Source organism: Pongo pygmaeus, chromosome 6 (genome assembly GCF_028885625.2).
Source record: "Pongo pygmaeus isolate AG05252 chromosome 6, NHGRI_mPonPyg2-v2.0_pri, whole genome shotgun sequence".
NCBI lineage: Eukaryota > Metazoa > Chordata > Mammalia > Primates > Hominidae > Pongo > Pongo pygmaeus.
The window spans coordinates 12401924-12417030 of NC_072379.2; the positions used below are offsets into that span (position 1 = coordinate 12401924).

The 15107-nt window shown below is 51.4% G+C and overlaps 1 protein-coding gene across 2 annotated transcripts; it reads right to left on the reverse strand.

Annotated features, from left to right (window-relative positions):
• Window positions 1-985: 985 nt before the first annotated feature.
• On the reverse strand, window positions 986-11664 carry RHBDD2 (rhomboid domain containing 2). 2 transcript variants are annotated; one of them, XM_054496576.1, is made up of 5 exons: window positions 11405-11664; window positions 10666-11308; window positions 7696-8103; window positions 6079-6229; window positions 986-1920 (listed from the first exon to the last, which is right to left on the reverse strand). In XM_054496576.1, exons 2-5 carry the CDS (start codon window positions 10976-10978, stop codon window positions 1563-1565), a joined length of 1230 nt encoding a protein of 409 aa, XP_054352551.1. In that variant the 5' UTR covers window positions 10979-11308; window positions 11405-11664; the 3' UTR covers window positions 986-1562. The 2 variants fall into 2 exon arrangements, with proteins under 2 accessions (XP_054352551.1, XP_054352552.1); XM_054496577.2 differs by lacking the exons at window positions 10666-11308; window positions 11405-11664 and adding exons at window positions 8438-8559; window positions 9611-9655.
• Window positions 11665-15107: the final 3443 nt, after the last annotated feature.

Below are 15107 nucleotides of genomic sequence, written 5' to 3' on the forward strand. Positions count from 1 at the left end.
ATCATCATCGAGTAGCTCTGGCCCCAGCCTCCGGCTTGGCATAGAATCAGTGAATGGTTTCCGGACATGGGCATATTAGTGGATGATTTGACAGGCAAATGGGAGAAGGGGTTGGGATGGCCTCCAGAGCTTCCAAAATGCATGTGAGGGTGAGAAAGGGTCCCACTGTGAGCTGGCTCCAGGCTGCGTTGTGCATTGTGGCCAGACTAAGGAAAAGTCCCAGGGAACAAAGAGATTTAAAAACCAGGGCCACGCACAGTGGCACACCCTCTCACCCCAGCGCAGGCCCCTTCTTGCTCATGTCTGAGGCCCCCCAGGCGTGGGCCCATCACGGCCCCACCCTCACCAGGCTGGATGGGCTTGGGGTTCTGTCTTATACATGTCCAAAGACCTAGAACCTATCAGAAAGCCAGTCTAGAATGGGCCATCCAGCTCCTGGGATAAATGAAGGACACGTGTTATTAGGTCCACAAAACACCAGGCAGCTGGCATGCCTTCTCAACACCACCTGCTGTGAGGAGCCCCAAATGTCCTCAAGGGCTGGCCAGGTGAGTGACAGCTCAGCCACACTCCTCATCAGCGCCCTGCACTGTCTCACAGAGGCCCCCCACCCCTCACTCCCGGTTCCCGGCCAACACAGCCAACAGGAGACACTGGTGGTAAAGCCAGGGTCTTCTCCCCTCCGTCTTGCTTCAGGGACATCGCCAGCAGTGCCCATGTCCTTCTTGGCACAGCCCTGCCAGCAGCCCTCCTAACTGTAGTCCCAGCTTCTGGGCTCTGGCAACACCCCCCTCCCTCGGGGCAGCAGTGGCTCCTGCTGGTACCCATCTCACAGTTGCCTGCTCCCCACGAGACCCCCACTCCTGACCCACTGGGCCCTGGTGCATCTCTCCTCTCTGCCGCCACACCACACATTGCCACTGCCCAGATCTCAGCGCGCTCCCTCTTCCCCAGCCAGACCACAAAGGAAGCACACGCCAGCACGGCAGGTCAGAGGCTGTTTCTTTATACAAAGGCAGACAACATGGACCCCTCAGCATGCTGCTGCAGTTCACGGGGGCCCATCCCACCGCTTCTGGGGAGAGGAATTGGGGCGGGGGCGCCCACGGGAGGGGAGAGACACTACACAGGCCTGGGACCGCCAGGCACACCAGCTGCAAGCTCCTGAAGGGCAGACACATGGACACACAGACACTGTAACCACGAGCACGGCACAGCCACAGGGAGGAATGGTGGAGCTGGGGACAGACATCGGCAGCCACTGCCAACTGCTGCCCTCTTCTGCCACGAGTTCCTTGGCGAGGAGCCTTGTCTGTGTTACTAAAGAGCCACGTGACTTTATTTAATGGCAGAACATCTCGCTTTCTGCATCTGTAAGCTGGGCCAGTACACCGTACTCCACAGGGCTGCCGTGAGTACAGATGAGACTGAAACAGGGACACTGATCAAAGTACCCAACACAGAGCCTGGCACATAGAGGTGTTCAATAAATAACTTTTGTCAGGAGAATCTTAGGGAGGACCTTCAGACGGCCAGGTGAGATGACTTCCCTAGAAATTCTCTCAGGGCATGGGGACCCTGGAGGACTCCTTGGAGCCTGCAGCCCCTGGTGTGCCCAAGACCCCAGAATACACCGTGCCAGGGCTGTTCACAGGCGTGGGGGGCTGGATGCCCAGGGAGGTGCCCGCAGAAGCTGGGTAGACACTGGAGGAGGTGGGGTTTGGACCAAAGTGGTTCTGCACATAGCACAGGCCGGAGGCAGGCTGGTACGGAGGCAAGGTGGGCATGTGCCCGGGGGTGCAGGAGGGCCAGGAGGCCAGCTTCTGACCACTGGCGTGCTGCGTCTGGGACACAGGGTGGCTTGGGGACAGGTGAGGGTGGCAGCTCTGTGTGGGGTAGGAGCCAGGCACCGGGTTCAGCCTGGAATGGAACAAGAGAGAAAATGGTCCTTCAGCAAGTCATGGCGAGGTCATGGCATCTTGTTGTGCTTGAGGTTGCCCCTGCTTTCTAGTACAACATGCCTTGGATGTTTTCTGTGACTTGCTCTAAGTAGCAAGTGAGAGAGAGGTTAACCTCAACCAATCAGACCACAGATGCCCAGAGAGGGTAGGGCCAGTTGCAGTCCTACAGCAAGGGAGTTGTATGAAAGGATACTGGACCTGCCACTGAGACCACTGGAGGGGTGACCTGCTCACAGCAGCTTCCAAATCAGATGGAGCGTCGGGACCAGGTCACAGCTGCCAGTGCCTGTGTGGCTGGCTCAACAATTCTGTCCAAAGAGAAGGGATTCAGGCTGGGTGTGGTGGCTCACACCTGCAATCCCAGCACTTTGGGAGGCCGAGGCGGGTGGATCACCTGAGGTCAGGAGTTCGAGACCAGCCTGGCCAATATGGTGAAACCCGGTCTCTACTAAAAATTAAAAAAAAAAATTAGCCAGGTGTGGTGGCAGGCGCCTGTAGTCCCAGCTACTCGGAAGGCTGAGGCAGGAGAATCGCTTGAACCTGGGAGGCAGAGGTTGCAGTGAGCCAAGATTGAGCCACTGCACTCCAGCCTGGGCAACAGAGTGAGACTAATTAATTTTTTTAATTAGCCAGGCCTGGTGGCATGTGCCTCTAGTCCCAGGTACTTGAGAGGCTGAGGTAGGAGGATTGCTTAAGCCCAGAAGTTCGAGGCTGCAGTGAGTTATGACTGTGCCACTGCACTCCAGCCTAGGCAACAGAGCAAGACTCTGTCCAAAAAAAAAAGAATTTATCTATCAAGAAGAGCCTCTGAGGAGACACGCTGTCCAAACGGCCATCTTGCTGCTAAAATAAACATGCGCGTCGTGACATGGCCCGGGACCCCGTCAGGCTGCCTGAAACACAATATTCTGTTCCGAGTGTCTGCAGCAGGCCCCAGACCTGAGGGACTGGACTCCATGTCACGTGGGGAACACAGAAGGAACACCATCTTCCTCTTAAACCCTAAAATCTGCCTGTCACAGTGAGGCAGGATCAGACCTGGCAGTGTGTGTGGCAGTGTCTGTGGGGCTGATTGCAATTCAGCATGGAAGAACTTTCTTTTTTTTTTGGAGACGGAGTCTAGCTCTGTCGCCCAGGCTGGAGTGCAGTGGCGCGATCTCGGCTCACTGCAAGCTCCACCTCCCGGGTTCACGCCATTCTCCTGGCTCAGCCTCCCGAGTAGCTGGGACTACAGGCACCCACCACCGCACAAGGCTAATTTTTTGTATTTTTAGTAGAGACGGAGTTTCACCATGTTAGCCAGGATGGTCTTGATCTCCTGATCTCGTGATCCACCCGCCTCGGCCTCCCAAAGTGCTGGGATTACAGGCGTGAGCCACCGCGCCCGGCCCTTCAGCATGGAAGAACTTTCTCATCAGGGCCAGTCTTGGAGAGTGAGCTCTTGTATGTGACATACAGCTGGAGACCACCATCAGCTATTATAGAGGGGATTCTTTGGTGACAGACAGTTCTCCAGATTCAATGCGAACAACTAAAACCCACAAAACACCTAGTCCTAAATGTACAGTCTCCCCCACATTGAGACACCAAGAATTACTTGTCTGAAGCAATAATGCGGTGAGTCCGCATTTCTGTTTTCCCAGCAGCCCTCCTGGCCTTTTAGAAAAATAGTCCAAGGGCTCTGAGCTGTTGACAGCTGGGAGCACCTCTTGGAAGAAGCTCCAAGGGGCAGCTTCCTATTCAACAAAAACTCCACATCCAGGCCAGCGTGCAGGGGAAAATTTACTCCACAGCTGGTGGCAGGCCAAAAAGGGCCAATGACCAAGCACCTTGCCTTCTGATACACTTTGGACGTTTCCTCTGCTCCAAATTACGTGCTGAAATGGATCTTTAGCCGGGTGTAGTGGCACGCGCCTATAATCCCAACTACTTGGGAGGCTGAGACAGGAGAATCTCTTGAACCCAGGAGGTGGAGGTTGCAGTGAGCTGAGATCACGCCACTGCACTCCAGCCTGGGCCACAGAGTGAGACTCCGTTTCAAAAAAAAAAAAAAAAGGAACGTGGTTCCCAGTGTTCCAGCACTGGAGATGGAGCTGACTGGGAGGTGTCTGGGTCACGGGGGCAGACCTTGCATGAGTGGCTTGGCTTCTTCCCCGCAGTAATGAGTTCTCCCTCTGAGTTTACGTGAGAGCTGGGTGTTTAAGAGCCCAGCACCTCCCTCCCTCTCTCAATGTGTGGTGCCGCCTCCCCGTTCCCTATGATTGGAAGCTGCCTGAGCCCGGTGCCATGATTCTAGTGTAACCTACGAAGCCATGAGCCAAATAAACCTCTTTTTTTATAAATGACCCAGGCTCAGGTATTTCTTTATAGCAATACAAAATGGATGAACACGCCTTTCCCAGCGAGCTCCTGTTTTGGGAGGAGGACCACTGAAGGAAAGAAAAAATCCTACACTGTGAGGTCTCAGCATGGACAGAAACCAGCGGAGAACTCAGAGGCAGGAGGCACTGGGAACAGGCGAGAGGGAGGGAGGTGGCCTCCTAAGCAGGGGATGTGCTTCCAGATGGCCCTTCTCCTGACTCTGTTACCTGGAAACAGAGTGGGTGAGAAAGACCCTTGTCCTCTTTGGGCCTCCTCATTTAACTCGTGGATGAGAAAGACCCTTGTCCTCTTTGGGCCTCTATAAAATGAAGCAGCCAGGCCACACAAGCTCTGGTGGCTTACCAGCACTTTCCATCTGCGAGTTAATGAGCCAACTGGAAAATAGTAAACCTCACCAGAAAACCTGGGCCAGGCCACCTCCTAAGAAGCCTAGTTGGCTGTGTGGACTGTCTGCACCTTTTTTTTTTTTCTTGGGAGAGTGTCTTGCTCTGTCAACCAGGCTGGAGTGCTGTGGTGCGATCTCAGTGCACTGCAACCTCCACCTCCCAGGTTCGAGTGATTCTCCTGCCTCAGCCTCCTGAGTAGCTGGGATTATAGGCACCCACCACCACGCTCGGATCATTTTTGTATTTTTAGCAGAGATGGGGTTTCACCACGTTGGCCAGGCTCGTCTCAAATTCCTGACCTCATATGATCTGCCCACCTTGGCCTCCCAAAGTGTTGGGATTATAGGCGTGAGCCACCGCACCCAGCCCTGTCTGCACTTATCAAGGTGACTGTTACAGCCCAGGCTGACCTGCAGTGGGTATGTGTCTAATGTCAATTAGATAGGGGCCCTCCTGCCCAGCCTGTCTACAAGTCACTCAGGATCACACGTTAAGTGTCCTCAAATGCCTTCCCTTTCCTGCTGTCGCTACTTCAGAAAAAGTTGTGCAGAATCCAGAATGCTCAGAAGACATCTGTGCATGATTTTCCAAACTGCTGCACCTCATTTCTTTATCACTTATGGCAATAAACCAGCCACACCCTCTACATGCCCTGGAGTTGCTTTAATAATAAGGTTAGGCCAGGCTCAGTGGCTCACACCTGTAATCCCAGGACTTTGAGAATCAAGGAAAGATTGTTTGAGACCAGGAGTTTGAGACCAGCCGGGGTAACATAGTGAGACCCTGTCCCTACAAAAAATTTAAGTTAGCCAGGCATGGTGGTATGTGCCTGTAGTCTCAGTTACTTGGGAGGCTGAGGTGGGAGGATCACTTGAGTCCACGAGTATGAGGCTGTAGCAGGCTATCATCATACCACTGCAATCCAGCCTGGGCAACGGGGCAAGAGCCTGTCTTCAAAAAAAAAAAAAAGAATAAAAAAACAGAGTAAGATTTGACAGCATTTGGCCGTGGGCAGTGGCTCACGCCTGTAATCTCAGCACTTTGGGAGGCCGAGGCAGGTAAATCACAAGGTCAGGAGTTCAAGACCAGCCTGGCCAACATGGTGAAACCCCATCTCTACTAAAAATACAAAAAAATTAGCTGGATGTAGTGGTGTGCACCTGTAATCCCAGACACTGAGGAGGCTGGGCAGAAGAATCACTTGAACCCGAGGCAGAGGTTGCAGTGAGCTGAGATTGCACCACTGCACTTCAGCCTGGGCGACAGAGTGAGATTCCATCTCAAAAAAATAAAATAAATAATTAAAAAAAAAAAAAGATTTAACAGCACTTAAGAGTTCCGTCACTTACTTCCGGCTCTGGGCTGCCCTCCTTTCGGCTGAAGACCCTGAGACATACTTGAACACGGATATCCTCCTCATCAGGCTGAAGGGGAAGGTCTGATCGAGCTTCAGCGCCACTCGCTCTGAGAGGTCGATGGAATAGCAGTAGGTGAGGCCATCTGAGGTTGGCGTGTTAAGTGAAACTGGAGGCAGCAAAGGGAGGAGGGCCGAATACTCCCCGGAGAGAACACAGGTTCCCACTCACTCTACAGAAGCCTTCATGCTTAGCACACTGCACACTCTGGCTGGAGTTTGCAGCTCAGGAGAAACCCAGAGCCAAAGGTTTCCTTTTTTTTTTTTTTTTTAAGATAGAGTCTCACTCTTGTAGCCCAGGCTGGAGTGCAGTGGTGAGATCTTGGCTCACTGCAAGCTCCCCCTCCCAGATTCACACCATTCTCCTGCCTCAGCCTCCCGAGTAGCTGGGACTACAGGTGCCCGCCACCACACCCAGCTAATTTTTGTATTTTTAGTAGAGACGGTGTTTCACCATATTGGCCAGGCTGGTCTCAAACTCCTGACCTCGTGATCTACCTGCCTCGGCCTCCCAAAGTGCTAGCATTACAGGCGTGAGCCACTGCGCCTGGCCCCAGAGCCAAAGGTTTCTATTCACTGTACCTCACCGGGAATGAATGTGCCCAGCAGCAGGGTGTATTAATGCTGTCCCTTCTCCTACACCCACCTGTGCCATCACTTGCACCCTTCTAGCCACTGCAGTCAGAAGCCAGCACATGCCTCTGCTGGTGTAGCGGGATGAGGCAGGAGGCTGTACCAATATCATCCCGAGAGACTAACACCTCTTGTCCTTTTATCCCAAATAGAGGGCACCTGCCTCAGTGCGACCATGTGAGCTTCATGTGGGCCTCTCTGGCTGTGCTTCCTCCATACCCTGTCACCATCCCCAGCGACTTGGTGGCATCCTGGTCGTCTGACCTAAGTCACCCACCACTGATTACGCAGCCACAAAGATTCAGCCTTTGAATAAAGGCTATGCTAGACTCTCCCAAAAAGAGCTTAGAAACAAACCTCAAGTTTCAAGCCAAATCTTCAAGTAAGTTAACTGCCTATCAGAACAAAAGTCAACATTTTTTAAAGGAAAACAACAAAATCTAGAGCCCCTAATACAGCATTCAGTGTCTAGGATAAAATAAAAAATTCTAGATATGAAAAAAAAAGTAAAAAAAAATTATGATCAGATACGACTTGGGCACGGTGGCTCACACCAGTAATCCCAGCACTTTGGGAGGCCAAGGTGGGCAGATCACCTGAGACCAGGAGTTCAAGACCAGCCTGGGCAACATGGTGAAACCCTGTCTCTACTAAAAGGAAAATATAAAAATTAGCCAGGTGTGGTGGTGCACACCTGTAGTCCCAGCTACTCGGGGGGCTGAGGCAGGATTGCTTGAGCCCAGAAGGCAGAGGTTGCAGCGAGTTGAGATCACACCACTGCACTCCAGCCTGGGTGACAGAGACTCTGTTTCAAAAAATAAAAAATAAGCCCAATATTATCTAGTTGACACCCCAGACCCTCCAGCCTGGTTCACCCTTTGACATGCATTGTTCTATAGCTCTCTGCCAGGAAGGATACAGGCCAGCCCGATGGACAGCCCGCAGACATTACTGAGGAAAGAGGTCTGGGGAATGAGCCATGAGGCACCCAGCAGGAGCCACGGAACCAGGACTGAGGGCACAACCATGCCAAACACCAGGGCCCGCCTCATCCGAGAACGGACGGTGGTGACTCCCAGCATGGCAAAGGCCACTGGGGTGAAACCTCTGGCATCCTCCACTTCCCCCAGCTTCGACAGTGATGACACAGCCTCGAATGACAGGAAGATGATAGCGGAGAAGATGGCGAAGATCACGGTGAAGAAGCAGTGGCGGACGGTGCCCACGGTTCTCTCGAAATTGCCAGCAAAGCGCCAGATGATGATAGCGCCGCAGAGCAGGGAGATGGGATTCTCGTAGACAAAGATGTAGGTTACCAGCCTGTAAACTGCAGAGGGAGCCGGGTTAGAGGCCTGGCGGCGGGTTGCTCCCAGGAGGGAAGCCAGGTTATAAGCTGCCTAGGAAAGGCAGAGAGCCCCCCGTGACAGAGAAGTGAAAGCCAGCGAGTCGTAGCAGGAGGCAATACAAGCAGTGTGTTCGACAGTGAAGGACCCAGAGCCTCAAAGGAGAGGCATATCTAATCCCTACGCTTCCCCAGGCCTGGGCAACTCTTAGCAGTAACTGACTTCCAGAGGGAAAAAAATAATACTTTTCGATAGAGGGCGGTCTCTGAATTTGTAAAGTGCTTTATAATCCTTTTTTAGGTTTTCATACTGACCTACCTCACTGGGCAGTTTGAGGGTTAATTAAGTGTAACAGCTTCGGGGTGGATTGAGTGGGTGTCACTTAACACTCTGTGTGCCAGTCTCCTCTGCTGTAATCCTGACCCCTCCTTCCACAGTGGCTGTTCAGAGGAAGAAAAAAGGGACCATGAATTATTTTGCAGCTGTAAGAATTATAACACTATCATTAACAATAAAGATTATAGGAATTATAAGTCTCCTCAGAAAGTGCTTATCCGATCTTACAGGTAGACTGATGCTTTATATGTAATAAGACATCAAAGAATCCTCCTTTTTCCTTTTTTAAAATTTTTATTTGTAGAGATGAAGTCTTGCTATGTTGCCCAGGCTAGCCTTGAACTCCTGGCCTCCAGTGATCTTCCTGCCTTGAATTCCCAAAGTGCTGAAACTACACATATGGACCATCATTCCTGGCCTTTTATTTTTCTAAAAGCAGTTATCGCCAGGCATGGTGGCTCACACCTGTAATCCCAGCATTTTGGGAGGCTTAGGTGGAAGGATCACTTGAGCCCAGGAGTTCAACACCAGCCTAGGTAACATAGTAAGACCTCCGTCTTTAAAAAAAATTTAAAAATTAGTCAGGTGTGATGATGTGTACTTGTAGTCCCAGCTACTTGGGAGGCTGAGGCAGGAGGCTCGCTTGAGTCCAGGAGTTGAAAGCTGCAGTGAGCTATGATTGCGTCTCTGCACTTCAGCCTGGGTAACAGAGAAAGACCCTATCTCTAAAAAAATTTTATAAGTGGCTATCTCTAAGTACTTTTATGTCCCTGCAGGCCAAAACACGACTAAACTCAAGGAGAGAGACCAAAGAACTGATGGTAATATTGGACTTGGGAGTCTAAAGACTTGGAGTGGAATCTCGGCTCTATTACATCCAGGCTGGCTGAGTTTAATCATGTCACAGGTCCTCTAGGCGTCAGTTTCCTCACTGTCAAGTAACAAGAGTTAGATTGAGGACTTCAAAGTTCCCTTACGTCTCTAACGCTCACATATCCACGAAACCCACACCCAGGGAAGCAGTGAACCCCAGAAAGTGGGAGGTTAAAGTTAGGTTGGCATTTTGCTTCTGTCTGTGAGGTGGTGCTGTGTATACCTAGGGTGCGGGGAACAGTTTTAGATTGGAGTAGGGAAGCAGGCTATGGAACCATATACCTCAGTCTGGCCATCTCCAGAGGCTTCATTATCTTAAGAGTACTTCATTATTTGTTGAGTATTTCCAAAACTGAAATTCCAAGTATAAACATGAAAAGATTCTAGAAGCAACTCTACATGATTTGGAGATTACCTACCCGAAGGCTCTAGTTCCAAAACATCACAGAATAAAAAGAAAAATCTAGATTCCTATCTCAATTGTATGACGCAACAGCTCTGCGATTCTCTGCATGAAACCTCAATCTTATCTAGATAACGGGCCAATAACAGGTCCTACGTCATGGGATCCTTGTGAGGGTTAAACGAAATTAATACCTATCAGTGTGTATGCTTTGCAAAATAGCAGGAGATATACAAATTTCCTGTGTTCCTCTCGAGAAAATGAGGAAGACACGGAGACTAGAAATGTCTTTTAGGAATGGATGTTTATACTTAATTGGTCTGCAAAATTTCTCTCCCCTAGAGAAAAACAAACACTTCTCTCCAAAGGCAAAAGACACCCTGGTACCCCCATGAGCTGGGAATGGCAGTCAAGATTAAGATACAGATGAAAAAGCAGAAGAAATTCCAAATCTCAAGAGGGCAGGACGTTTATAGGGCTTATAGGGGTTTGTAGATAAAGTCCAATTGTCGTGATGTAGGTGAGAGAACAACGTTTTTCAGTGGGGCTTAGGCCTAAAGCAGACGTAGGTGTGTATGTGAAATGGGAGGGGGAGACGAAAAATCTTTACCCTTGGAGAGCGAGCATGGATTTGCTAGCGAATGGATTTGGGGCCTTGACCAGTCTGGTGGCGACAGGGAAGGGAACAAATTCGGGTAGGGAAGGGATTACAGTGATGACGAAGATGGGGTCTACAGACAAAGGTGTGGAACGTGGAGAGCAAGAGACGGTGCTGGAGGTCGGTCCTCCGGGGGGCGGGCATGGTGATGAGGACCGAGACAGGGGGCGACTGGCGGTGAGACCTGAAGGGGCGAGTCCTGGAGGCTAGAGCCCAGGGACCGGCAAAGTCGGAGGACAAGGACTCGCCCCGCGATCCCGGCCCGCCCCTGCTCACCTTGCCAGTTGCGAAGGGCCTCGGACTTCAGCGTGAGTCCGGAGGGCGCCAGGGGCGGCTGCAGCAGGAACAGGCGAGGCCCGGAAACCAGCAGCGAGAGCAGCGCAGTGAAGAAGGTGGCGGATGGCACCTCGGGACACAAGCACCAGCTGCGACACCCGGGCCCCGAGGCCGCCATGGCCGCCGCCGTTCCCGCGCTCCGCCTCGACGCCGGCTGCCGGTCCTCTGCTCCTTCCGCCTTCTCGCGGCAGTTTCCCTTGGCAACAGCAGAGGAGCCGGCCGGAGGCCACGCCTCCCAGAGTCCCCGCCCCATGCCAAGTTGCCCAATCCGGTCGCGCCGATCAGCCCGCCCCCGTGCGTGGGAGGCCGGGAGGAAGCGGGGGGGGGGGTCGGGGCCACTTCCGGGTAGGAATGTTCCAGCACCGTGTTTGATTCCATTCTACTCGGGCTGGTACTGAAACTGCTCCTATAAACTTTAGGAAATTAATCAGGGAAGAAGGGAGGGGGAAAAACGAAAATAAACGAAGCTTGCAGTACACTCAGCGTTCATCACTAGGTCACCTTACTCTCCGACCTGCTTGCTCGTAGCTCTGCATATCAGCTATGATAGGTGCCCATCGTCTGTCCTAGAATCACGTAGACCCTGTCACAAGATTACAATTCCCCTTAACTCCATAGGTAACAACTTGAACATTATGAAACGTTTTCCTTTGGAGATATTCTTTCAGGTCCCGCATACCAGCATAATTACTGACACCAGTTGTTCTGAAGGAGCCCACAGAAGCAAGACTCAATGAGGACTGCAGTTTCCATATCCTGAGGATTTCATCCCCCTTACCCTGACCTGTCGATGACCCCAATTTTCCAGCCCCTCACCCTTCACAATGCCCTTTAAAATCCCAGCCCGGAACTCCTTGAGGAAGATGGATTTGATGGTCTCCCCCCCGTCTCCTCCTAGGCACCCTGCCATCGTTAAACCCTTTTTCTGCTGATAACCCTGCTTCTTCAGTGTAACTGGTCTGTTATTGCACAGCGGGCCTAGGCCCCTGTTGGTCCTGTAACAATACCTCATGATTATTATGCCTTACGGCTCACAGAACTCTTTCATATCACGATTTCCCCATCTGTATTCATCCGTATTACACCAAAGAGGAAACAGGACTAGGGAGGGCCCTGGGTAATTCAGTTACATGGCAAAGACAGAATTACAAGTCAGTTCCTCCTGCTGTGGCCCAGAATTGGCCTCCAGTACAGCCAGGGGCAGCTTTATCTTCAGATTGAAGAAAAGGGGCAGGAGGCTGGGCACGGTGGCTCACGCCTGCAATCCCAGCACTTTGGGAGGCCGAGGCGGGAGGATCACGCGGTCAAGAGTTGGAGACCAGCCTGGCCAACATGGTGAAACCCCGTCTCTAATAAAACTACAAAAATTAGCCCGGCATGGTGGCACGTGCCTGTAATCCTAGCTACTACTCCGGAGGCTGAGGCAGGAGAATCGCTTGAACCCAGGAGGCGGAGGTTGCAGCGAGCCGAGATCGCACCACTGCGCTCCAGCCTGGGTGACAGAGCAAGACTGTATCTCGGAAAAAAAAAAAAAAAAAAGGAAAAGGGACAGGAAACGGGAGAGGTATTCAATGGAACGGACTCAAAAGTTAGGGATGTAATAGAACACTCATAACCGAGATCTATTTCAGCACTTTACAGTTTGAAAAGTGCTTTTACTGGAGAACAGCTGTTTAAGGTAGACAGCTGGAATGTCATTCTCCCAATTACAGATGTTTCTAAAGGGGAGGTAACTTGCCCAAGGTCACCAGTGGGAAGTAGTAAAACAAAGATTTATGGGTTTTTTTGTTGTCGTTGTTTTGTTTTTTTTTTTTTGAGACAGAGTCTCACTCTGTTGCCCGGGCTGGAGCACAGTGGTGTGATCTCAGCTCACTGCAACCTCCAACTCCCGGGTTCAAGTGATTCTCCTGCGTCAGCCTCCCGAGTAGTTGGGATTACAGGCACCCGCCACCATGCGCGGCTAATGTTTTGTATTTTTAGTAGAGACGGGGTTTCACTATGTTGGCCAGGCTGGTCTTGAACTCCTGACCTCATGATCCACCCGCCTCAGTCTCCCAAAGTGCTGGGATTACAGGCTGAGCCACCACGTCCAGCCCTAAAACTAAGATTTGAATACAAGGTTGGTGAGTCCCAGCCTTCTGATCTTTTCACTGTTTTCCTGAAATATGTTGCCCACCAACTGTACATAAATTTGACTTGAGGCTGCATAGACTACTGAAAAAATACCAGTGGCTTCACTCTCTGTGCTAATGTGGTGGATAACAGGTCTATTCCTTTTTTTTTTTTTTTTTTTTTGAGATAGAGTTCACTCTTGTTGACCAGGCTGGAGTGCAATGGTGCGGTCTCTGCTCACTGCAACCTCTGCTTCCTGGGTACAAGCGATTCTCCTGCCTCAGCCTCCCGAGTAGCTGGGATTACACGCGCCTTCCACCATGCCAAACTAATTTTTTTTGTATTTTTAGTAGAGACGGGGTTTCACTGTGTTGGCCAGGCTGGTCTTGAACTCCTGACTTCAGGTGATCTGCCCACGTTGGCCTTTTTTTTTTTTTTAATGGAGTTTCGCTCTTGTCACCCAGGCTGGAGTGCAATGGCACAATCTCGGCTCACTGCAACCTCTGCCTCCTGGGTTCAGCCGATTCTCCTGCCTCAGCCTCCCGAGTAACTGGGATTACAGGCACCTGCCACCACGCCCGGGTATGTTTTGTATTTTTAGTAGAGATGGGGTTTCGCCATGTTGGCCAGGCTGGTCTCAAACTCCTGACCTCAGGTGATCCGCCCGCCTTAGCCTCCCAAAGCGCGACAGGTCTATTCTTGACCCTACCCTTCCCATCCACCCCTCCTGCAGTTCAAATAGTGTTTGCCTTCCTCTCCAGCCACATATCCTGTCACCCAGCCCCTCTTCCACAACGTTACCTCCTATGAGCTCTGAACCCATCATTTCCTCTTCTTCTCTTTCAGACTAGGGGTGCTAGTGGCTCTCTGCCAATGCTAGTCCCCGAATCCCCCCACCGTCTGTTCTTTGTTCTCCTTAACTCTGCTACACATTTTATTTTTTTTCAGTTAGATCTTCCTTTTTTTTTTTTTTTTTGAGACAAGAGTCTCACTCTGTCACCCAAGCTAGAGTGCAGTGGCGTGATCTCCGCTCACTGCCACGTCTGCCACCCAGGTTCAAGTGATTCTTGTGCCTCAGCCTCCTGAGTCCCAAGTATCTGGGACTACAGGTGTGCATCACCACGCCCGGCTGATTTTTGCATTTTTAGTAGATATGGGATTTCACCATGTTGGCCAGGCTGGTCTCGAACTCCTGACCTCAGGTGATAAGCCTGCCTTGACCTCTCAAAGTGCTGGGATTACAGACATGAGCCACTGTACCCAGCAGTATCTTCAAGGGTACTACCTTTTTCTCTTCTCCAGTGACCCTGCGCAGTACTGCCTCCCCTCACATGGTAGAAGTATTTGGCTCCTTCCCCATACACCCACCCTAGTGTTATCAGCTCCTTGCCCTTGGCTGCAGGCTTTGATTTGACTCAGCTGTAACTGCTGCCCCCCGCCCCCCCATAGCTTAGAAGCTCCTGCTGGCTCTGAAGGAAGAAGGCTAAATTTTGGGGCTTGTGTGTCGTGCTTCAGTAGCACAATCATAGCTCACTGCAGCCTTGACCTCCTGGGCTCAAGGGATCCTCCTGCCTCAGCCTCCCAAGTAGCTGGAACCACAGTTGCGTGCTACCACACCTAGCTAGCTGCTTCTTTTTTGTAGAGATGGGATCTTGCTCTGTTGCCCAGGCTGGTCTTGAACTCCTGGGCTTGGGCAATCCTCCCGCCTTGGCCTCCCAAAGTGCTGGGATGACAGGTGTGAGCCACCATGCCCAGCCTGTTGTGTGCTTTTTATGTAGTTACTCATTAAATTTTCACAACCCTTGTGAGGTTGGTTCTGTAATTACCCCCATTTTACAGATGAAGCAATGGAGACGCAGAGAAGTTAAGTAACTTAAAATTAGGCAACAAGTCTTCCAGGAATTTTTTTTTGAGACGAAGTCTTGCTCTGTCACCCAGGCTGGAGTGCAGTGGTGTAATCTCTGCTCACTGTAACCTCCTCCTCCCTGGTTCAAGCAGTTCTCTGCCTCAGCCTCCAGAGTAACTGGGATTACAAGCGTGCCACCACACCCAGCTGATTTTTGTATTTTTGTAGAGACGGTGTTTCACCATCTTGGCCAGGCTGGTCTTGAACTTCTGACCTCGTGATCCACCCGCCTTGGCCTCCCAAAGTGCTGAGATTACAGGCATGAGCCACCACACCCGGGCTCTTCCAGGAATCTTTTCAGACTTCTTCCCACTCCCGATCTTCCCTGAGTTTCCATCATGTGTTCTGTGACATCATAGCTGTG